The following is a 25,310-nucleotide window of genomic DNA, read 5'->3' as shown; positions in this document are numbered from 1 at the left end:
AAGGCATAATAAACTCGAAATATTTTGTTAATTGAAGGGGGCCAGACACAAAGGACTATGTGTAATATGATTTCATACATGTGATGATTCTAAAAAAATAAAACTAGAGAGACAGAAAGGTATCTGGTTGCATGGAGCTGAGGATAGGAGTAGGGACTGATTGTGAAAGATCAGGAGGGATCTTTTGGAAAGACAGATGTATACTAGAAGTGGACGTGATGATGGTTGAATAAAATAAACTTAACAAACATTTATTAGAAGTCATTAAACTGTACATATAAGGTGGGTGAATTTTATGGTATATACATTGTACCTCAGTTAAACTAATAAATTATTGTACAGTCCCACAAGCTTTTTGTTAACTGGGCTTTTTTTTTTTTTTTTTTAATATCAGAATATGCCATATCCCCTGGAGAAGGGAATAGCAACCTACTCCAGTATTCTCGCCTGGAAAATTCCACAAACAGAGGAGCCTGGTGGGCTACAGTCCATGGGGTTGCAAAGAGACAGACACAACAGAGACTAACACACACACACACACACCCCATATTAGAAATTAAACCTAAAAATAATTAAATATTTATTTACTAAATAATTTAAAATAACATTTATAAAACCATTTAGGCCACAGGACAAATATTCTCTAAATATTATTTTAAATATAATTTTGACCTCACAGACTCCCACGAGTCGCAAAAACACACTTTGAGAACTGATGTAATAAGGATGTATTTCCTGTGAAGTCGGGATAGGGAAAGGAATGATCCAGAGGTGGGGCTGCCTGGGCCCCTGGATGAGAGGCCTGTACCTTGTTGTTAGATTTTCTGGGCCCTGCAAGCTAAGGATGCATGGTGGTACTCCTGCATTCCTCTCAAGGCCCTGTAGCTATATGGGTGAAAGAGCCAGCATTTTTGGCCACTTTATGCTTTCCACCACAGACTATAAAAGGCGATAGTAGCAAGGTCAGCAGCAGCAGCAAGGTCACAGTGTGCTTCCAGCCTGTGCTTGGCAATAAGATTCTTTTTAAACTATCCTTCCTGTACAACCTAAAAGTATCACCTGTAATAGACATAGACTCAGTCAGAGATTCTCAAATTATGGTCCAGGAAACAGCAGCTTGTGAGCTATACAAACTCGCCTCTTATTACATATGCAAACTCGCATCTCACTAGACGTGCAAACTCTGTGACCCCAGACCTACTGAATCAAGAATCTTTGTGGCTGAAGCCTAGCAGCCTGTGGTCTACCAAGCCCTGCAGGTGATTCTGATGTACCTACTAGGCTACGTCGGCCTTGACAATTAACATCAAACGGGCCTAGCATCCCTTTTTAGAAGGGAAACAGCACAGCTGGGAAGGGCAGCTTCTTTTGCTCTCTCTCATCTCCTCACCTTCCTGTATGTGGACAGCGGGCAAAGACAGAGAATCAGTCCCTGGTGTTGGGGACAGACAAAATCAGGCCACAGAGGTTCCTTGAGAAGAAGCACCAACTGAAAGGTGAGAAATGTGAGTTGTATAAAACAAGATTGCCTTGCTTTTGGTTAGTGTTTGTCTTTCCTTGTAGTTTTAATTGGGATTTTAAGAAAGCCTGTAATCAAAGTTCCAGCCTCCTCTCTGACCCTTGTTTGAATAAAAATGAAACCAGGACCATATTATGTGGAACAACCCCACCTGTGGTCCCCTCAGGGGTTATCCAGAAAATCTTCAAAGAAGTGGAGTTGTGGTGAGAGCTGCTCTTTGCACCTGGAGACTCCCCTCTGGATGCCTTGGTGGTTCTGAGTTTGCTTCCATTAAAGAAGGAAGCTTTATTACAGTTCATTCCAAGGTCTGAGGATACTGCAGAGACAGCCATCTACATCCTCTTTCCTAACACAGTCTTGCACTCATATTTTTGCTACTTGCAAATTTGTAAAGTACCAAATAACAAAAATAAACTACTTTAACTCATAATACATAATTAGCATTAGTGATTTTGTTAATATTTGTTAATATTTTTGGTATGAGTATTTTCTTTATTTTAATTTTGTGTTTCATTGGAGAAAGTTTTATTAAAAAAATTAGCCAACAAAATTTATTGAGATGGACTGGTAAGGTTGCTTTCATAAATATTGAAATAAGGATTGAGGGGAAGATAAATAGAAAAGATCCTCATGGTGTGAAATCAGTTATAGGGTTGATATCCTTTTTGGGAAAAATTCTGAGCACATATCAGTTCAGTTCAGTCGCTCAGTCGTGTCCCACTCTTTGCCACCCCATGAACCGCAGCATGTCAGGCCTCCCTGTCCATCATCAACTCCCAGAGTCCACCCAAACTCATGTCCACTGAGTTGGTGATGCCATCCAACCATCTCATCTTCTGTCGTCCCTTTCTCTTCCTGCCCTCAATCTTTCCCATCATAAGGGTCTTTTCAAATGAGTCAGCTCTTCGCATCAGGTGGCCAAAGTATTGGAGTTTCACCTTCAACATCAGTCCTTCCAATGAACAGCCAAGCACATATTCTAGGGATTAAATAATGTTTTAAAATGTATTTCACAAATCACAGCAATCTCTGCATTTTTGAAAAACTCTTGAATGTTAGTGTTTGGTGGCAGGCACAAATTCACATGAGAAGGGTAGAAAAGAAAGTCTGATATTCCCACTTTTCCAAAAGATTTTGTCATCTTTGAGGGGAATACTTGTCTCTGGAGAAAAATAGCCTGGTGGGCTATAGTCCATGGGCTAACAGAGTTGGACACAATTGAGTGACCAAGTATAGCACAAGATCCTCTTTTCCCCCAAAGACCCAACTCAGCCCACAATCAGAATTCAACTTTCCTTTTGCTTGATAAGACCCATAGTCCATCAATTATCCCTGAATACAGGGATTTAGAACCCTGAGTGTGGAAAACAAATGAAATCCCCAACCTGGATTATAAACATAGATATGTTTCCCTACATCATTCTTCTATAATAAATTTTTAAAGTTTCAAAAATCTTTTAAATGCTTTTCCTGAACTCAGCTACCTTTTGATGAGGTTGTTTTCCTTTCATCAACTACCATCTCAAATTTGGTTTTTCTTTTCTGTCTTTGCTTTATTTTTATTAGCTTTTCCTTAAGACTCTCTACTTTTCTTCCAATTCTTACATTGTTGTCTTTCTCGTGACTGAGCTCCCTCTCTCTTTTGTTGTCATTTTTACTTGATAATTAGTAGAAATTAACTGTTCTACAAGATGCTGATCCAATTATCCCTCTTTCAAATAGGTACCTGGTTTGTTTTGCAAGTGGAGATATAGAATCGTCTCAAGATGGCAGGGTCTAGAGAACAGTGGGTCTAACTCAGCAATTTAGCTTCAGGATCTGTACTCTTAACCGCATACCATAGTGGTCTCCAATGTCTTTTTCACTTTGGGTGTTAAACTGCAGACGCTTCATGCCAACTTCTTGAAATGGGAGTTTTCTACCACCAAGAATTGGAGAAGGAAATGGCTACCCACTCCAGTATTCTTGCCTGGGAAATCCCATGGACAGAGAGTCTGGTGGGCTATAGCCCATGGTGTCACAAAAGAGGTGGACACAACTCAGCAACTAAACATTAACCACCAAAAATAGTTTTGAAATGTGCAGAAAGTTTTGCCTGTTGCTTCTTTTATCAGTATCTCATATTCTCTACAATTTTGCTGATATTGCCCAAGGGTTATCTTTCTCTTGGGTTCATCAATTAAAGCAAGGGTAGTTTACTTCGGACCAGGCAGCGTTTGAACCTCTTTTTCTCTATAACTGCCCGCAAGGTCACGTAACCCTGCTATCCAATTTTCTCTACAATTACATTTCTTTTCTTTTTTCATACTGCTTTTTCTAAGTGCCTCTCTACTCCTGATATCTCTTGTTTCCCTCTCATCTCTGATCCTTTGGACCTTACTTTCTTCTTCCTCTCTTCCTATGATATAATACCCCAAATCCCTTGTCCTGTAAGTCACGACCTCCTCACGTTTGTGGAATCAGTCAAAACAAGAGAAACTTCACTCCAGTTTCTTGAAGTCACATCATAGGAAAAAGACTGAACATTCTGGAAAGCTTCACCTTTTGCCACCTCCTCTTTGCTGCTGCTGCTGCTAAGTCGCTTCAGTCGTGTCCGACTCTATGCGACCCCATAGACGGCAGCCCACCAGGCTCCCCCATCCCTGGGATTCTCCAGGCAAGAATACTGGAGCGGGTTGCCATTTCCTTCTCCAATGCATGAAAGTGAAAAGTGAAAGTGAAGTCGCTCAGTCATGTCTGACTCTAGCGACCCCATGGACTGCAGCCTACCAGGCTCCTCCTTCCATGGGATTTTCTAGGCAAAAGTACTGGAGTGGGGTGCCATTGCCTTCTCCGCACCTCCTCTTTAGGATCCTATATATTTATTGCTGGTTCTCAGGTAAGAACTGGCAGCCGTGACTCTTCATTCTGGGGTATTTTGATGATCAACACACCTTATGTTACGAAAGCGAACAGCAAGAGCAGAGCCCTGGAATGTGGCTTTGTGCTGAGATATGGGCCAGACAGAGAATGAAGGAGAAGGGAAAGGATTTCAGGGTGGCTTTGTCAGACATCCTGATTCAGTAGGCCCAGAGTAGAGATACACACAGGAACAGTCAAAGCTGTGTGGCAAGGACGGGGCCTATTCCTTCACAGCAGAATGATAATACAGACACTAGATTTTAGCAAAGAGATGCCATGTCTCAGAGACTGCATCAGAAATTTCCACAGTCCAGAAGAGTGGGAGGTCAGAAGAACTCGCCTGACTGTCCTTCAGAGTATGGGAGGCACAGAGACTGTGCAAATAGAGCAGTTTCTAAAGATGGGGCCACGTTTCAAGTTCTGCAGGCCACACTTAGTGGTAAGGTCTAGGGGATGGCTCAGCTACGGGTTTTGAATCTATCACAGGCAGGATATGCTACCCTCTCCTCAGGAAGATGCACATGGACAGAAGTCCAAAAGGCCTGTCTTTATTTTTTATCATTTATTTACTTACTTCTGTCTGTGCTATGGCTTCTTAGAGTGGTGGCTTCTTTTGCTGCTGAGCGTGAGCTCCAGTAGTTTTGGCACCTGGGCTCAGGAGTTGCTGTTCCCCAGGTCCAGAGCCCAGCTTCCACAGTTGTGGCATCTGGCCTTTGTTGCTCCTCGGCGTGTGGGATCTTCTCAGACCAGGTATTGAATCTGTGTCTCCCACATTGGCAAGCAGGTTCTTTTACCACTGAGCTCCCAGGGAAGCCCCAAGACCTATACTGATGAGATTTTTCAGTGAAATATGGAGACATCAGAAGGGGCTTCCTGCTGAAGAGAGGTTCTGACCTTCTTCACTCCATTGGCCTAGAATTATCAAGTCTGTTTTTGGTGCCCTGTGAGGAGATGAACATCTCTCCCATTCAGAATTTGGCATATTGTATCAATATGCCTTTTACTGTGTTGTATTCAGAGTGATTGTCCAGTTGACATCAAGCCCTTAAAGGGCTCTCTCACATAAAAAATATTTATTACACCAAATTTCCAGAGAGCTAGAGAACCATTTAATAGAAATCTGGAGCTTGAAAGGTAGATCTATAAAAGACTCATTGAATCCAGGGCCTTCATTCTCTGGATCCAGATCCCTGAGGTCAACTTATCAGGAAGAGCAGATATAGCAAGATTTATTCCTCCACTCCTCATCCCCAAAGAGACTCAACAATATCCCATTTCCCATTCTTTTCCTACAATGTAACTTCAATCCTGCTCACAACTGAAAGTGTTCCATCCCTTTGAATCTGGGTAGGGTTATGACCATAACAGGTGAGATACTCTGTGTTGCACAATTCCTCCTGACAATATTGGGATGGAAATAAGTAGGAAACTAATTACCAGGCTGTGAGGAAGCCCATGAAGCTACATGTGTGATTAGGTGAAGATATTCTGGGCAACAGCCTCAGCAGAGGTAACCCAGACAGTGTCATCTGCCAGACTTGTGAGTGAGGTCTTTTGTGTCCAGTACATATTCAGCTTTCAAGAGAATGACTATTAGGGGAGTCTGTACACCCAAGAGATTCAAGATACTCGGGAGTCTTCCAGAGCTGCTTTTGTTAAATGATTCTCATTTGTTTTCAGTCTAACATGAGATGAGGATTATGCCTCAGGTCTTCAAGTGCCAGTTAAAACTCCTACCTTGTTTGAAGTCAAATTGAGTGCATTTTCCTAAGTCATTTTCCTAAGTCATTTTGGTTATTGACCATAGGTCCCTTTGGATAAGGACTGGGTTATCTCCACAGAACATACTTGTCATGATGTCACAGAGAACTTACTCCTAGGGATGTGGTCACCTTATCAATCAAGGAGCTCTAAGTCTGAAAATAAGGAAAGTCTGGAAAGAAGGATCATTAACTAGAGAAAAAACCCCTCTGCCTCCTGATAATACTTTCTTGATTTCTTCTGTTCATATCTTACAGCAGTATTATTGGCTTCTCTTGTATCTATTCTGCCCCTGGGGGTGCTATTCATTTTATTAACTATCTCTACAATTCCATATGGGTCAAGTCATCTTGGTTCCTGCTCAACCCTTGCTAGTCATTACACAGATTCAGTCTTGGTGGATAGTGTATCCTCTTGGCTTTATTGATAAACACAATGCTGTGATTGATCTTCTGATTTCATAACATATTAACTTTAACATGAAAATGCCCTTTGGCTTTTTAATCCTGTCCTGTCCCATCTTACACAGCAATTCTTGCATTTCATTGTTAAGCATGGGCCTTCATTTTCCTAGGGTTGTAGGAGCCTATAGGCATCAAATGTGCCCCATCTTCTAATGTCCTTGTCAGACTATTATATTCTGTATCCTGAGGAAGTGTCCCCAGCCAGTAAACTCTCTCTTATCCTATTTTATGTCCCAGCCCTTTGATCAAGTATTTAAAAATCTAGTCCTAAAGGAACTCTCACAATCTCTGCCAGTGCACACTGGATAATTCTCCCAGCTTCTTTGGGATACAGTCCCTTAATTCTCAGTTAGACCCAATGTCTTCATGGTTAGGTTTTGCTGAGGATTAAGGAAGCCGTGAGAGAATCTGAAGGGCTCCCTATTGACTCTTAGGGGAGAAACCTCTACTGTGTCTACATAGCAGCTCCAGGTTTAATAGGAAGAGTGAGATACCTCTGTAATCTTTGTGGATCCAGAGAAGTCTTATCTTGCCTTGTCAGTCTTTTCAGTTCATTTGGATAAATACTTTGGAGTGAAATAGAATCTGCCTGCAATACAGGAGACCCAGGTTTGATCCCTGGATCAGGAAGATCCCCAGGAGAAGGGAATGGCAACCCACTCTCCAGTATGCTTGCCTGGAGAATTCCCTGGACAGAGGAGCCTAGTGTGTTAATTTCTTTTATGGATTGTGCTTTTGGTGTTTTATCTGGAGAAAGGCTATTCTTTCTCCAGTGAAGTGCTGATGAAAGTTAAAGTCTCTCAGTTGTGTCCAACTCTTTGCGACCCCATGGAATTCTCCAGGCCAGAATACTGGAGTGGATAGTCTTTCCCTTCTCCAGGGGATCTTCCCAACCCAGGGATTGAACCCAGGTCTCCCACATTGCAGGCGGATTCTTTACCAGCTGAGCCACAAGGGAAGCCCAAGAATACTGGCTACCGTTAAACACTTGTAAAAAAAAAAATCAAAAAAAAAAAAAAATCAGCTGACTATATCTTTGCAGGTCTCTACTTTCAGTTTAGTTCTAATAATCAGTATGTCTTTCCTTTTCCCAATACTGTGTGTTTTTAGTACTATAGAATTCTACTAACTTTTAAAATCAAGTAATGTGAATATCCTGATTTTATTTCTTAGGATTGTTTTGGCTATTCTATTTGTTTGGTATGCCATAATACATTTCAAAACCAGTTCGTATATACCTATAAAATTTTTCTAGAGTTTTATCAGAGATTATGTTAAATTTATATATCATATAGAGGAAGATTGCCATTTTAACAGTATTAAATTGTCCAGTGTATAAACATAATTCTTCCACTGATATTTTATTAAAATTATAACTAGTTATTTCATTTTTTTGGCATGCACATATGCCAAGTCACTTTACTTGTGTCCAACTCTTTGTGACCCTACGGATATAGCCCCCCAGGCTTCTCTGACCATGGGATTCTCCAGGCAAGAATACTAAAATAGGTTGCCATGTGCTCCTCTAGGGGATCTTCCTGACCCAGGGATTGAACCTACATCTCTATGTCTCCCGCATTGGCAGGCACGTTCTTTACCACTTGCACCACCTTCATTTTCTTGAAATTTAATAATTGTGTTCAGACATAATTGACAAAAAATAAATTCTGCATACTTAAAATGTACAATTTGACAATCTTTTGATACATGTATACACTTATAAATCCTCCATCAAAACCAAGATAATGAACATATCAATATATTACCTGCAAAAGTTTCCTTTGCCCTTTTTTTTAAGTTGTAGTATAAGAACACTTAACATGAGATCTACCCATTTAACACATTTTTAATGATACAATACAATATCACTAACTATAGGTACAATGTTTTTTTTTATCAAATCTCTAGAACTTATTGCATTTGACTAACTCATTCTTTGAAGTTATTATAAATGTGAAGTTTAAAGAAATTCAAATACAAAATTTTCATACAGGTGTGTGGCATTAAAATCAATTTTTATATATTGGCCCTTTGTTTTCTGACCTTGCTAAATTTGCTTATTACTTCCAGGATGTTTTATATTAGATTCTGCCAGAGTCCAACTCCAGCAGCCAGGGATTCAACCTGAAGAGATGGACAGTGTCGGCAATGAGACAGCCTCTCATTTTTCTATGGACTGCCTGTTTATTCCAAGTTTAAGATGCTCTTTTATATTTTTACAAAAACACTGGGCCAGAGGTTTGACATTTTCAGTTCCTCCTCTCCCAGATTTATTATCTGCGTAAATCATTGTTGCTCTTCAAACAGAGTTCCTGCTTTAGTGATTCTCTTGGAATCAGCCTTATCATCTATTATCTACCTCCTCTAATGTGTTCTGTAGTTAACTTGTGATTACATTGTAGCTCATGCTACATTCCTCAGTTTACTACTTATCTTCCTAAATCCTGTTTTCCCCTAACATCCTGAGCTCACTATCTCTTAAAAAGGCTTCTAGCTATAGTGTCTCTGAAAATTCCTAACTTCTATAAGCTATAGTAAAATATGCTAACTTTACAACATTCCTTAAATCTTTAACTTCTGTTTTAATTATTTCTAAGCCCTAAGTTCAGTAAACTCCTTTGTCATAAACATTCCCCTCACAAATAAGCTTCAGATAGCAATCCCTCCCATGGCCTCAAGCTATGGCCTATGTGCTCATCCTGGAACACTCTTTTGTAAAAGTCCTTGAACAAATGTCAATGATTAACTTTATGAATTATTTTCTGAGCACAGCTATAGAAGGCTTTGTGCCTTCTCATGCTCCTCTCAAGAACAATAAGCAGCTTAATATTCCTTTTCAGTCAACTCAGCTGAGGAGAGGGAAAGACAAGTCAGAATTACAAGGCCTAACTCCTTCATCCCGGGATCCATGCCTGCGGAATGAGGAGAGGGGCTGGGGCCATGCCTCCATTTTGTCAGTAATGCCTAACGCGGCTCCCGACAAGATTCTTTGGGATTTTCTACACTCATAGCTTTATCATCTATGAATATACATAGTTAGCTTAAAATGTTTTTGTTGTTTAGTCACTAGCTCGTGTCCGACTCTTTTGCGACCCCAAGGACTGTAGCCTGCGGGGCTCCTCTGTCCATGCAATTTCCCAGGCAAGAATATGGAACGGGTTGCCATTTCCTTCTTCAGGGAATTTTCCTGACCCAAGGATCAAACCTGCATCTCCTGCATTGCAGGCGGTTTCTTTACCACTCAGCCACCAGGGAAGCCCTGCTCAAAATATACCTCTTTAAATAATCTTTGTCCACTTTCAGTAATACTATATTGCTTTTCATTTAATGTAAAATCCTTATAATATTTCCAATTCCTCTTTTCTATTTCTTGTGTCATTTTTGTCATGTTTCATAAACACATGGTTCATTGTTAAGCTATTGCTTTAAATAGTTGATATATTGCAAAACCAATACAATATTGTAAAGTTTAAAAAAAATAAAAAATAGTGAGTTAAAGAAATAAAAATATAAGAGCTTATATTTTGCCTTTATTCAATTTCCAGTATCACTTATTTTTTGTGAGTAGATCAATTTTCTTCTTAGCACACCATATGCTTTTAAATGAAGAGCTTCTTTATCTATTTCTTATAGATTAGACCTGATAACACTGAATTCCCTCAAGTTTTCTTTCTTCTTTTTGAAAAATTCTAATATTTTACTTTTGAAGTATATTTTCACTAGATATGAGAATTTTGGGTTAATAATTGTTTTCTTTCAGCAATCTGAAGATGTCACTTAATTGTTTTCTTGTTTGCATGGTTTCTGCTCTAATTTTTATCTTTATTTTTCTGTGCATAATCTTTATTTTTCCTATTTCTGTGGCTCCCTTAATGAATTTCTCTTTGTAAAAAGAAAGAAGGAAAGAAAAAATTTCTTTGTTATTGATTTTTATTTAGTTTTAATATAACTTGCCTAGTTGTGTTTTTGTTTGCTTATTCGTTTTGTATTTTTCTGTCTGATATTCTCTGAATATCACAGATCTCTTTTATGCTGTCTGTCACTAATTTTGCAACAGCCTCTAAAATTATTTCTTTAAATGCTTCTTTTGCCCTGTTGGGTTTCCCTGGTGGCTCAGCTGGTAAAGAATCTGCCTGCAGTGTGAGAGACTTGGGTTCAATCTCTAAGTTGGGAAGATTCCCTGGAGAAAGGGAAAGGCTACCCACTCCAGTATTCTGGCCTGGAGAATTCCATGGATTGTATAGTCCATGGGGCTGCAAAGAGTTGGACATGACTGAGTGACTTTCACTTCACTTTGCCCTATTATATCTTCATTTTCTTTCTGGAAATCTAATCACCCAGATGTTAAACAATGTTAAACAACATTTAATGTTGTCTTACTGCTCTTTGATACTCTGTTCTGTTGTAATTTTTTACTCTTTGTTTTTACTTTTTGTGTTTAGTTTTTGTATTTTACACTGACATACTGCCATGCTCACTGATAATTTTCTTACTTGTACCTACTTCTGAACCCAAACATAAAATTCTCTGCATATGTTATATCTAGCCTCTCTGCTTATCTTATAGTTTTTAATCTGTTTCCTGAAATTACCTATCTTGCATCTTGTCAACATTTTTTTAATAAAAGTCTTTAACATACTAATCATAGTTATTATTATTTAAATTATTAATTTATTTTAATTGAAGGCTAATTACTTTACAATATTGTAGGGTTTTTGCCATATATTGACATGAGTCAGCCATGGGTGTACATGTATTCCCCATCCTGAAACCCCCTCCTACCTCCCTCCTCATCCCACCCCTCAGGGTCATCCCAGTGCACCAGCCCTGAGCACCCTGTCTCAGGCATAGAACCTGGACTGGAGATCTGTTTCACATATGATAATATACATGTTTCAATGCTATTCTCTCAAATCATCCCACCCTCACCTTCTTCCACAGAGTCCAAAAGTCTGTTCTTTACATCTGCGTCTCTTTTGCTGTCTTGCATATACGGTCATCGTTACTATCTTAGTTATCTTAATAGTTCTAATATCTGTTTTATATCTAAGTCTGGTTTTGATGATTGCTTTGTCTGTTTAAACTAAATTTTTCTTGCCTTATGATATGCCACATGATTTTTGTTGAACCCCCGACATATTATATATGGCAGTAGATACTGTGCAAAGTTCTTTTTGTATGTGGTGGTAAACACAAACTTTCTTTTGCTAGGATTTTAAGTCTAGAGATTTGTGTTAATTTAGTTGGGAATTGGCTTCTTCAGAATTAGGTAACTATTGTTCAATGCCATTGTTAAAAACCATTTCTTTCTGTGTTTTTGTTATCCTTAGATTATTGGCTTTTCTCCTCAGGCCAACTCATTCTGTGATCACAAAATGGCTATGCAAGTGGGCATTATATCTGGAAAATGTCCAGAAACAGAAAAAGCCATCCGTTAATTCTGTGCATCTCTTTTGGAACAAGAAAATTTTTTCTAAAATTGTCCTAGGAGTTTTAGCGTCTTATTTCATTGGCCAGGATTTGAACAATTACCTTGTGTTAACCAATCAGAGAGAGTTAAAAAAGGGGAAAATTGTGATAGTTTCGGATACAATGTGACTAGCTGTCTATGAATGATCCCAGAACCTCTGATTTCTTTGTCTTTGAAAAAGAGATAATATATGTGGAAAATACTGGATTTCTAATAGGGAACTGAGAAGTAGTGCTGGAGGCCAATGGTGGAAAATAATAACATATTTTTACTGGTCTATAGGACTCTCTTTTCTTCACCATCCTCAAAACATGGGCTGTCCTCCTATAGGACATATGTGTATTAGCAAGAGAAAGCTTAAGCTCAGCTCACATGCTGAAAGTCAAGAAAGACCTTTCCTTTTGTTTTCTTAGAAACATGGCATCTGCTTCCACACAGTGTCTCCCCGCTGAGATCATCTGCTCCATCTGCAAGGACACGTTCACAGACCCTGCCACCATTAGGTGTGGGCACCGATTCTGTACTCCCTGCCTCTGTCTCTTGTGGGAAGATGCCCCGACAGTTACTTGCTGTCCTGTGTGCAAGGCAGCGTCTCCAAAAATGGACCTCAAAAGCACTATTCTTGCTAAGAAACATATTCGTTCCACCGGAAACTCAGTTATCTGCCAGTTACCTGGCTCTGCCAAGCAGATGTGTAGGACACACCAAGTGATAAAGCTCTACTTCTGTGAAGCTGACAAGAGCCTGCTGTGTTTGTTCTGCTCTCGTTCCACAGGGCATGCCACTCACAAACACTATTCAGTAATGCAGGTTGCAGAGCACTACAGGGTAAGTAATATCTCTGACTGAACTTTAAAATGTGGAGGACCCTGTATCTGATAGGCACTGAGGAAAATACATTGGTTATAACCATCATCATTTTATGCTATTAACAAATACAATTTCTGAACACCATGTGCCAGGCACTATTCTGAAATCTAGAGATAAAGCAGTGAAGAAACTTGATATCATCCTTGCTTTCCTGATGTTTAAATTCTGTTGAGCTGAAAGAGAGGAACGATGATGAAATTGTTGAGGATTAGGATGCCGGTACTTCAGAAGTAATGTGGTAGGTGGGCTTCCCTGGTGGCTCAGACAGTTAAGAATCTGCCTGCAATACAGGAGACGTGGGGTTGATCCCTGAGTCAGGAAGATCCCCTGGAGAAGGGAATAGCTACCCAATCTAATATTCTTGCCTGGAGAATCCCATGGACAGAGGAACCTGGTGGGCTACAGTCCATGGCATTGCAAAGAGTCAGATACAACTGAGCCACTAAGCATGCACAGAGTGTGGTAGATAAATATCTAGTTTCAGTAAGAGTCATTGGCTACTACAAACATGATTATAATGGTCCTGTTCTAATTAGAGCAGATTTAGAAACACTGGCCAACATGTTCTAACAGTGTCACAGGAAAACTGAGGGCTAATATTTCACAATTAAATATAAAGCAAGAGACCTCACAGAATGAATTAAAAGGTATTCCTTCCTCTTCCATTATTTTAGAAGAGTTGGAGAAAGATTAGTATTGATTCTTCTTTAAATGATTGATGCATTTCATCAGTGAAACCATCTGGTTCTGGGCTTCTTGTTGTTGGAAAATTTTTCATTATCGATTCAATCTCTTTACTACATACAGGCCTGTTCACATTTTCCATTTCTTCTTGAGTTAATTTTGGTAATTTGTGTCTTTCTAGGAATTTGTTCTTGTTGACTTAAAATGCATAACATGAAAAAAAAAAAAAAAAACAGGAACAAAAGCAAGATTCACTTCTGAAAACTGACCAGGTTATTATAAATTCACTGCTAGATTCCTCGGATAATGGATTAAATTTTTTAAAATTTAGACATTCCACCTTTGGTTGATCTCCTCAGATTTAGGAGTTAGTATTCCAAAGGAAAATCACTGACATCTCTGCTTTCTTTACTGTTTGTCCCATGTTCATCCCCTTATATCTTCTTTTAAATATCTGAAATGTACTAACTTTGCTATTCTAGTGCTACAAATAATAGTTATTTTGCAGGAGCACCTTCTCATGCAAATGAAGTCAATTTGGAAAAAGAAACAGGAAAATCAACGAAATATAAAAAAAGTGACCAACACATTCAGAGCATGGGAGGTAAGCCGCAGACCCTGAATCCCTTGGAGCCAGTTTGGAACAAATAACCTGGTAACTTACAGTGGAAGAACTTGAATTAAATCATAATGTCCCCTGAGAGGGTGATCAAAGAGAACTGCATATGGAAAAACATGACCTTCAATGTAGGATTTCATGTTGAATGACCCCAATAGGTAAATAAAAGATTTTTCCTGATTTTCTTGATAAAGCAATATCTACCACTAATACTTCAGCAGAGACAAGAAAATGCAGTATCACAAAACAAAATGCAAGGGTCACTCGGATGGAGGTAAAAAAACAGTTCTATAGGAGTTTAATAAACTTTGAACGTTAAGCTTCTCAAACAAATAAAAATCACCCTGAAGCTAATGTTTTAGTAGAACCTGTAAATTCATAACACAGAGATCTAAGGGACAAGAAAGCTAAATATGAGAAAAAATCATAGAATTATCTGGGACATGTAGATAGCTCCTATTAATTAGTACATATGGTATAAGGCAGGCAGTGAGAGATATGGCTGGCAATGTAATTATAGCCATGGCAAGATGCCTAGCTAAGGATTTGGGGTTTTATTATTCATTGGTTCACATTTATGAATGGAGAGCCTGAAACTAAAGAAGTTGAACTACATTTTCATTTTCAAAGAACTCAATGACTTCTAAAGAAGATATATCAGCAGGCTATATTACAGAATGTTTCATTAAAGAGAAATCTGTACATAGTGCTGTAAAAATACTGAAGGACAATAACAAAATTACCCTGATCATTTAAGATGGCTTTCCTAATGAACCATTCTTTCATAGGAGGGCATGTAATATGTTGCTCACTGTTCTAGGTCCACAGAAAGATATGGAAATGGACAAAAAGAAGCAAATCAATGACTTCAGTGGATATAATCTTGTAAGAGAAGTCATATAACAAGTAAAGAAGAATAACATTTATAATACATCACATTTGTAAAGTTCTTGGAAGAAAATTAAAGCAGGGATATATATAAATAGTACAGGTTTCGGGGATGTATGCTGGCCAGAGAATACCCATCATGAAGGTTACATCTGGGTAGAGATCTAAAAGATCAAACGGAGTGAGCCAGAAGGTCTCTGAGAACACATCCTTCTGGAGCACAGAAGATAGAAGCTATGGTCTGAAAGTCTGGGTCCCCCACAGTTCAAATGTTGAAATTCTAACACCCAAAATAATAGTGTTAGGAGGTTTGGCCTTTGGAAAGTGATTAGGTCATTAGGAAAGAGTCCTTATTAATGGGATTCTTATAAAAGAAGCCCTAAAAAAAAAAAAAAAGAAGCTTAGTAGAGACTTGCCCCTTCTGCCATGTGAGGACACAACCAGAGGATGGCTATCTAGCCAAGGCATAGAAGAAACCTAAATGTTCGTTGACAGATGAGTTGATGAAGAAAATGTAGTATATTTATACAATGAAGTACTGTTCAGCCATGAAAAGAATGAAATAATGCCCTTTGCAGTAGTATGAATGGACCTAGAGATTATCATACCAAGGGAAGTAAATCAGAGAAAGGCAAATATCATATGATATCACTTACGTGTGGAATCTAAAAGAATGATACAATTACACTTATTTACAGATCAGAAATAGGCCAATAGTCACAGAAAACAAGCCTATGGTTATCAAAGGGGAAAGTGAGGGGAGGGATAAATTAGGAATTTAGGATTAACATATATACACTATTCTACATAAAAATAGATAAACAACAAGGACCTACTTTATAGCACAGGGAACTATCAGTTCAGTTCAGTTGCTCAGTTGTGTCCAACCCTTTGCAATCCCACAGACTGCAGGCACACCAGGCTTCCCTGTCCATCACCAACTCACAGAACTTGCTCAAACTCACATCCATCTCATCCCGTCATCCTTTTCTCCTTCCACCTTCAATCTTGCCCAGCATCAGGGTCTTTTCTAATGAGTTGGCTCTTTGTATCAGATGATCAAATTATTGGAGCTTCAGCATCAGCCCTTCCAATGAATATCCAGAGATGATTTCCTTCAGGATTGACTGGTTGGATCTCCTTGCTGTCCAAGGGACTCTCAAGAGTCTTCTCCAACACCACAATTCAAAAGCATCAACTCTTCAGCACTCACCAGGGAACTATAATCAGTATCTTGTAATAACCTATAGTGAAAAAGAATTGGAAAAAAGAATTAGCTATACGCATGTATATGGATAACTGAATCATTTTACAGTATATCTGAAACTAACACAATATTGAAAATCAATAATACTTCAACAAAAAAATACATGTATATGGTAAAAAATGAAAACCAAGTATGTGAATGTGCTTTGTAAAGTGGAGTATATTTTAATTATTATTAAGCAAAAAAAAAAAAAGATGCCTATTTAAGAGGTGGGCTCTCACTGTACACCAAACCCGCTGGCACTAATCTTGTATTTCTTACCTTACTGAACAGTGAGAAGTAAATGTCTGTTATTAATAAGCACTCAGTCTTTAATACTTTTGTTAGTAGTCCAAATGAACTAGGACAAACATTCTGTATATAACACATAGACAACAGATGATAAGGGAAGAATAAAACCATCCAAATACGTGATCTAATTAACCCAATGTCGCTGCAGGGTTTTATAAATCTACGACTGGTGATGATACGAGCTGAATACCCTAAAGTGTGTCAGTATCTCCAGGAAGAAAAGCAAAAACATTTAGAGATGTTGGCAATTGAAGGCACAGTTATTTTTCAGCGACTCACTAGAAATGTAGCCAGAATGATTCATATGGGGAAACTCCTGAGAAAAATATATGAGGAACTGAAGGAAATGTGCCTTAAAGCAGATGTGGACATGCTCCAGGTAAGGACTAAGGAAGGATGTTAGCTGCAGAACACCAACCCGCTTGGAAAACACTTGTATCATTTGACATTATATCCTCTTTGACTTCTGTTATTTTTCTGACTCCAAAGTCCAGATTCTGACTCTTCTACCTCTGTGATGGCAGGTTTTGTTCCTCCAGTATAACCTGGAGACAAAACATCAGTTTTGCCTTCTATGGAAGAAGGAAGATTATGTGGCAAGATTCAAGTAACAGAGCCAGGAAAAAAAAAAAATCTCCCAAACCTTCTTATATCCTTCTACAGTTGCCCTTCCAACTCTCTACAGGTTTTGCATCTGGGGACTCAACAAACCACCAATGGAAAATATTTTTTAAGAAAATTCAGAAATTTCAAAAAAGAAAAACTTGAATTTGCCAATGCTGACAATGATTTACATAGCATTTACATTATATTAGATCTTATAAGTAATCTTGTTATTTAGTCACTAAGTCATGTCCAACTCTTTGCGACCCCATATATAGCCTGCCAGGCTTCTCTGTCCATGGGACTTTTCAGGCAAGAATACTGGTTGTTCATTGTTCAGTTGTTAAGTTGTATCTGACTCTTTGCAACCCTGTGGATGGCAGTACGCCAGGCTTCCCTGTCTTTCACTATCTCCTGGAGAATCCTGGAGTGGGTTGCCATTTCCTTCCCCAGGGGATCTTCAACTCAGAGATCTAACCCTTGTCTCCAGCTGGGCAGGTGCATTTTTTACCACTGAGCCACCTGGGAAGCCTTTACATAATCTAGAGATGCTTAAAGTATACAGGAAAATGTGTGTACATTAATGGATATACTGTGCCATTGTGTATAGGAATTTGAACACCCGATGGATTTTAGTATCCAAGGGGGCTCTTAGAATGAATTCCCCTCATATAATGAGGGATGACTGTGTTGAACAGATAAGTTAACTTTATATTTGCACTTGATAATATGTGTAACGTGTGTAACCATAGGATGCATTCATCCTTTCTATTGTGAAGTCCTAGATTCAGAGAAGGCAATGGCAACCCACTCCAATACTCTTGCCTGGAAAATCCCATGGACGGAGGAGCCTGGTAGGCTGCAGTCCATGGTGTCGCTAAGAGTCAGGCACGACTGAGTGACTTCACTTTCACTTTTCACTTTCATGCATTGGAGAAGGAAATGGCAACCCACTCCAGTATTCTTGCCTGGAGAATCCCAGGGACAGAGGAGCCTAGTGCGCTGCCGTCTATGGGGTCGCACAGAGTCGGACATGACTGAAGTGACTTAGCAGCAGCAGCAGCAGCAGATTTGGAGTCCACACACCAAAGAACTTTGGGGAAACCCCTGTGAATACTTCTGTATATCAGGACAAAGAACAGTCATTCATGCACCCTAAGAACATTTGACTTTCAATTTTATTAAGATTATGATCTTGTCAGTTGTATGTAAATGTGAGATTGGATTTCATATTTATAAGGAGAAGGGAAATGACAAATGATTTTATCCAAGGAAGAAAACTGGAAATAATGAATTTTTCAGTATAATCTCATATCCTGAAACTAGACTTAAGAGGAGAGTTTGTGCTGAAAACTAAGCCTTCCTCTCTTTTTCTTTACAGGGTGTGGAAGACACAATGAAAAGGTAAGTTTGCTCCTCTATTCAAATCATGATAATTGTGAGAGAGATCAGGCTATTTCTACTAAGATGAAGCCTCCCTTTCAATGAGAAGTTTCTTTCTCTCTGTATTTATTCCTTCCTTCTCTAATAGTCTGCCAGGCTTTATATAGTCTACCCTTTGGTGACCGTATGGTGGAGAGGAGCGCAGTTTCTGTTGCAAGGCTTTCTGTAGAAGTTGCAAAGAGATGATGGTTTTTCCTTCCCCTAATTTCCAAATCCTAGTTATCCAAGGACTATTCCTGGTCATCCATGGGAAAGGCAGATAAGCTCAGAGAAACAGTAGGTAGAAGGATGCTGAGAAAAGGAGTGAGGTAGAATTCATCAAGAAAGAACATATAGTAGTGCTGATGTTTCATATGTATTAAATGATAAGTTCCAACAATTTTCCGCCTATTAGATTTCAGGAATTAGATGAGAATTGCTGTGTGGATCCCCTAGGGAAGCTAGAAGGAAGGAAACAGACACACTTTTGATTGCGGCATCACATTCTACTAGGTTTGATATGCCAAGAGCAAGGAAGCAGATTGTAAAATATCATAGTAACTGCAGTGTTCCTCCATCTGAGCAGTTACATTCATACCCTTTAAAGGTAATTATGAAGATTCTGTTGAAGCATCATCAGTGGTTGCTAATGGCACCTTTGGGCCTTTCTCTTTACAGGAGTCAGTTAATGCAGCTGTACATTCCCCAGCCTTTGGACCCACAGCTCAGTACATGGACCATCACTGGGATGCTGGAAAGGCTTAACAGCTTCCGAGGTGAGAGGCAGCACTCTGCGTGAAGCAATCACATTTCCTACATGAGGACATAACACACTGATGATATCTCTTCACTGCTCTGTCTGTTCTGTGTAGAGAACAGGGGGGCAGGTACATATGCAAACCCTTATAACTTATTTTATCGCTAATTATCAGTCAGAAAAGTTAACTGAAGCCTGTCAAAAATAATCAGATATGACACATAGTTTTTTATTTAGCTACTTGCAGTGAGTTAAAATAATAATAATAAAAAGAACACTTTGACTTATAAAAATGCATATCCATTCGGTGTATTTCATCTTGTAGTTAGCTGTGGATATTTAGATTATATGTGGATATTGAGATTCTTAGAATTACTTTAATGCTGTTATTTAAATGTTTACCTGAATATTAAAGGTAATGATTGTATGTGAAAAATCACAAGACTTTCAAAAAGCTTGAAAACAATCCATAATTCATTGTGTAGAGGACTCCCTGAGACAAATGTAACTGAAGGTGAGCCCAGCGGACAAAGGAGAAGCTGGACTGAGATGGGAAGAGTTGGATTCTGATTTAGCAGCAACTCCATTAGAAATTCTGAGAGAAATCACTGCAAAAAAAGAGCACATATAGATATTTGGTTTATTTTATTTTTACTTCCTTAGATGTTAAGCCCTTCTATCCTAGGCAATGTGATCCCTATTTAGGACTAAAAATAACAATGTCATATAAAATATAATATATATTTATTATGATTTTTTTTTATTTTGTGATGATTGATTAATGAGATGACTTAAGGGCCATTTTGCTATTTTCTTGACATCTATGAATGGATTCCCAAACTTTTGGTGAGGTAGTGAAAATAAGCCAAGAGTCTGACATCTTATGTCTTTATGTATTCTCAAAGTTTTCCTTCCTCCAGTTGTATAATTAGGGATTTTCTGGCTCTTTAGATAGATAAGAAGCCCTTCCTGTTCTTTCTATGTATTTCCAGTGACACACTCTGTATAGAAGGGTGTGGTAACACAGGGTGTCTAACATCTGTGATTAAAGGGTATTCTGGAACTAGCCAGTACTGCCACACTTGTGGGAGCTAATTGTTACAAGTTCCAGAACTTTAGGAGCAATTATTAAAGGATTGGCGCCTTGAAACTGGTCATGGTGGGTTGAAATATTCCCAGAAAATAAAACAAATCAGTTTGGCTTCGTTTCAGAGATTTGGTTGCTACACTTTTGTCACACCACCACTGCAGTGATATGTTCCTCAGAACTTGAAACCGCTGTTCTCTGACTTCATTGCTTTCATTTTCCTGAAGTGTATATCACGTTGGATGGGAAAATAAGAAACGGTTGCGTGCCTCTGATTGAAGCCCTGAGACGTCTGCAATGTGGTCCTGTCCATCGAGATGTGCCTTGGGACCCGGCACGTCCAGAGAACACGCCTACATGGGGTGCTCAGACCTTCACCGCTGGCAAACACTACTGGGAGGTGGACGTGGGAAACTCCTGTGACTGGGCTATAGGGCTCTGCAAGGAGTCCTGGACAAGCAGGAACGATATGCTGCTCAACTCTGAGGACATTTTTCTACTTCTCTGCGTCAGTAAGGATGGCCATTTCAGTCTCTTTTCTACCTTCCCATTCTTACCCCACTATATTCAAAGACCCCAGGGCTACATAGGGGTGTTTCTAGATTATGAATGTGGTATGATAAGCTTTATTAATGTTGCCAGAGGTTCCCTCATTTGTAATTTCCTCTCACGATCTTTCTCTTTCCCTCTCAGACCTTTCATTTGGTGTGGACCCAAATGATCAGGAACAGGTCACAAACCTAACCAAGGTTTTGGGAATTCTAGTAGCTGAGGGGGCTCCTATCCTGGTGACTTCTAGAATGGGGAAAATCAATTATAACTTCACTGTGTTTAACTTCATTTTATCTTTAGGACTTATAATGGCTGCATTATTTTTTAAAGTGGTGGTAATGTTAATGATGTCCATTTGTCTTTTATATTTTATTTAAATAAAAGCAATCACTTTTATTATATTGGGTAGGATATAGGCCCTTTTCATCTGCCATCTTAACTTATTAGAGATGAAAGAACACATGGGTGTGGAAACCCAGTCAAATGCATGAATGCAAAGCACAGAGGATTCTTCTTCCAGAGAATCCTTGTCAAAACTCCAGGGCAGCATAGAATTTTCCTCTCCTTCCACTCATCTGGCTAAATTCTACCCCTCCTTTAATCCTGGGTTTCCTGAAGTAGAGTAGATCAATTATAATATGACCTCAAGAACAGCTTATTCTTTCCCTTTGCAAAGCTCACAGTAGATTTTGGATCTTCTTTTGTAGTTTTCAGACTGCAAAAAAGGAAGGCCAATGTCCGTCCTCTTCATAACCACATTCCAGGGACGAAACACCAGGTTAAGGATATGAAAGACATCTGAAAAATATTTGAACAAACAAATGAATATGTAGGAAAAACATTAAAAGCAAAGGCTATGAACCAAAAACATTTACTATCATGTAGACACAGTCAGTAGCTCAAGAAGTGATGAGAAACATTAAAGAAGTGAATTAAGTTATTGTTCAGGTTCGTGGTGCAGAAATTCAGTTTAGTGGGCGAGATATAGATTGTGTATGATTTGATTCCCAGTGTTGCTCTTAGTAGTTCTCAATGATGAGCAGATTTTCAGGAATACACACATATTTTTACCAGAGTGATACTAGCACAGATAATATGGCTTAGCTGCTTGGAATCTGCAGTATTTTTAAGGAAGATACATAGAGTGAAAATACTCTGAATATATATTTTCAAGGATGGACAATGAACTTTATTTCTCACATATACAAAACATCCAACCTGTCAACAAATTTCATTTCAAAGAGTGTTACTGACTTAGAGATTAAAGCTTTGCAAAATAATCAGACACTGAAATTCATCTCTTTGGGGATATATTGCCCAACATAATGACTCTAGTTAACACTGTTGTATGATAGATAAGAAAGCTGTTAAGAGTAGATTCTAAAAGATCTCGTCATAAAGAATTTTTTTTCTTTTTTCTTCTATTTTCATATATATATATGAAGTGAAGTGTGAAAGTGTTAGTCACTCTATAGTCTGACTCTGATTCTGTCGGTTGTGTCCAACTCTTTCTGACCCCATGTACTGTAACCTCTGTCTGTGGAATTCTCCAGACAAGAATACTGGAGTGGGTAACCATTTCCTTCTCCCGGGGATCTTCCCAACCCAGGGACAGAACTGGGGTCTCCTGCATGGCAGGCAGATTCTTTACCAGCTGAGCCACCAGGGAAGCCCACGTATATACATATAAATATTTCTCTTCCCACTCTCCTTTCTTCTATCTCTGCATCTTTTGTTCACTCTCTTTACAGAGAAAGTGGTTTAGGGAATAATCTCAGGATTAAATGTATTTCTATGAAGTTGTAGTGGAAAATAAATTTTAATTAGAGTTTCAAGTATTTGCTTAGCGATTATTTAAAGCAATCTAATAATGCCCAGGTGGCGCTCAGTTGAGTTCAGTCGCTCATTTCTGTCTGGCTTTTTGCAACCCCACGAACCGCAGCACAGGAGGCCTCCCTGTCCATCGCCAACTCCCGGAGTTTACTATAACTCATGTCCATTGAGTCAGTGATGCCATCCAACCATCTCATCCTTTTTCCTCCCCTTCTCCTCCTGCCTTCAATCTTTCCCAGCATCAGAGTCTTTTCCAATGAATCAGTTCTTTGCACCAGGTGGCCAAAGTATTGGAGTTTCAGCTTCAACATCAGTCTTTACAATGAATATTCAGGACTGATCTCCTTTAGGATGGACTGGTTGGATCTCCTTGCAGTCCCAGGGACTCTGACGAGTCTTCTCCAACACCACAGTTCAAAAGCAGCATTTCTTGGGCGCTCAGCTTTATGGTAAAACTCTCACATCCATACGTGACTACTGGAAAAACTATAGCTTTGACTAGGCCGACCTTTGCAGGCAGGTGGCGCTAGTGGTAAAGAAACCGCGTGCCAGTGCAGGAGAAATGAGATGAGGGTTCCATCCCTGGATGAGGGCGCAGCAACTCACTCGAGTATTTTTGCCTGAGAATCCCAGGGACAGAGGAGCCTAGCAGGCGACAGCCTATAGAGTCCCAAAGAGTTGGACACGACTGAAATGACTTAGCACACACGCACAATAATGCCCTTATTTTTGGAAGGGATCCAAGAATTGTTGCATACCTAAACTTTTTAGATTGATTCTGACACCGGCCCAAACGGGATAAATTGTCAATAGTATGTCTCACGCACAGATAACTGAAAACTCAGAATCGACGATAAACAGTAACTATGTGAGGACTGCGAAAAATGAAAAGTGGAAAGTGAAATGAGGAGAGAAGTTAAAACTGGACTCATTACCCGCAATGGAGTGGGATTTTGTGGCATTGTGTTTCCGCTTCTCTTTCTCGGCATTGACTGAAAGGAAGGGAGACAGCTCTCTGGTTTGCACGGCTTGGGCATGCAGCAAAAGGTCACACACAGACGCCCGCTCTCTGCTCAAAGAACCGGGAAAAGATGTTTCTGCAAAAAGAAAAGTGTGGCAGAAAGTTTTTTTTTTTTTTTTTTAAATCTTTTTTCTTTGTATGTGCTGGAAAGTTTCCCTCCGGGCCCTAGATGGGTAGGCTTCCCGGCCCCCCGCGGCCTCTGCGGGCCTCAGTTCCCTTTAGGAGGTGGGGGAGCCCCGGCCACCGGCCTCTCCGTGCGCAGGGCTGCCGCTCCTCCCGAAGGGGAGGGTCACGCCGCCCCTGGGCTCGGGAAGCGCCACGGCCGCCCTCTGAGTCCTGCGCCGGCTCGATCTACTGAGCTCGGTGAGTCCCGCCTTGACCCCCGTGACTGCTGCAGCCCCTCTGGCCGTCTCCCTTCCCCGCACCTAGAAGAAGAATTTACTAGGTTGTCGGTCACCAATGCACGCGTGCTCAAGCGTCTGTGCTCCTTGACTGCCGTGGTGGCCTTCTGTCTGTGACCCCATGGACTGTAGCCTCCCAGGCTCCTCTGTCCATGGGATTCTCCAGGCAAAAGTACTGGACAGGGTAGTCATTCCCTTCTCCAGGGGATCTTCCCGACCCAGGGATCCAATCCAGGTCTCCTGCATTGCAGGCAGATGCTTTACCATCTGAGTCACCAGGAAAGCTCCAAACCACCTATTCTTCAATTTAAAAAGGAGGGGAAAATTTTCTTTCGCAATACAGTTGTTCAGGGGCCCAGTCATCTGGGACTCTCTGCAACCCCCATGGACTGCAGCACGCCAGGCCCCCGTCCCCCACCGTCTTCCGGAGTTTGTCCAAGTTCGTGATCATTCATTGGTGATGCCGTCCAGCCGTCTCATGCTCTGACACCCTCTTCTCCTTCTGCCCTCAATCTTTCCCAGCATCAGGGACTTTTCCAATGAGTTGCCTATTTGCATGAGATGACCAAAATACTGGAGTTTCAGCATCAGTGCTTCCAACAAAGTATTCAGGGTTAACATCTCTTAAGATTGGTTAGATCTCCTTGCTGTCCAAGTGACTCTCAGGAGTCTTCTCCAGCACCAGAGTTGGAAGGCATCAATTCAGTATTACAGTGGTAATCAATTAACAATACCGTACACCATATCAAAAACTGTTTAGCTCTTTCAGAATTCAAAGATATTGCTGGCCATGTCCACACCTCAAATTTCTCACATTGTTAAACAGCTTGGCATTGTGACTGATGATTTCTTTTTACTGTTGCAAAAACAGAATATTCCAGTCAAAGTCAGATTTTGAAT

The 25,310-nt window shown here is 39.8% G+C and overlaps 1 protein-coding gene across 4 annotated transcripts; it reads left to right on the top strand.

The window, feature by feature from the left end:
* The first annotated feature begins 1,277 nt into the window (after window positions 1-1,277).
* On the top strand, window positions 1,278-21,556 carry LOC129652712 (tripartite motif-containing protein 77-like). Of its 4 annotated transcripts, none has more exons than XM_055581624.1 (7): window positions 1,278-1,505; window positions 12,529-12,943; window positions 14,178-14,273; window positions 16,883-17,113; window positions 18,719-18,741; window positions 19,438-19,535; window positions 20,831-21,556. In XM_055581624.1, the coding sequence occupies exons 2-7, from the start codon at window positions 12,533-12,535 to the stop codon at window positions 21,322-21,324; spliced, it is 1,353 nt and encodes a 450-aa protein (XP_055437599.1). In that variant the 5' UTR covers window positions 1,278-1,505; window positions 12,529-12,532; the 3' UTR covers window positions 21,325-21,556. The 4 variants fall into 4 exon arrangements, with proteins under 4 accessions (XP_055437599.1, XP_055437598.1, XP_055437600.1 ...); XM_055581623.1 differs by having other exon boundaries at window positions 1,298-1,496; XM_055581625.1 differs by lacking the exon at window positions 14,178-14,273 and having other exon boundaries at window positions 1,298-1,496.
* The last annotated feature ends 3,754 nt before the right edge of the window (window positions 21,557-25,310 follow it).

Source organism: Bubalus kerabau, chromosome 5 (genome assembly GCF_029407905.1).
Source record: "Bubalus kerabau isolate K-KA32 ecotype Philippines breed swamp buffalo chromosome 5, PCC_UOA_SB_1v2, whole genome shotgun sequence".
In the NCBI taxonomy this organism is placed as follows: domain Eukaryota; kingdom Metazoa; phylum Chordata; class Mammalia; order Artiodactyla; family Bovidae; genus Bubalus; species Bubalus kerabau.
Note: the sequence above shows the minus strand (reverse complement) of the source record. Positions and strands in the feature narration are given on the sequence as shown.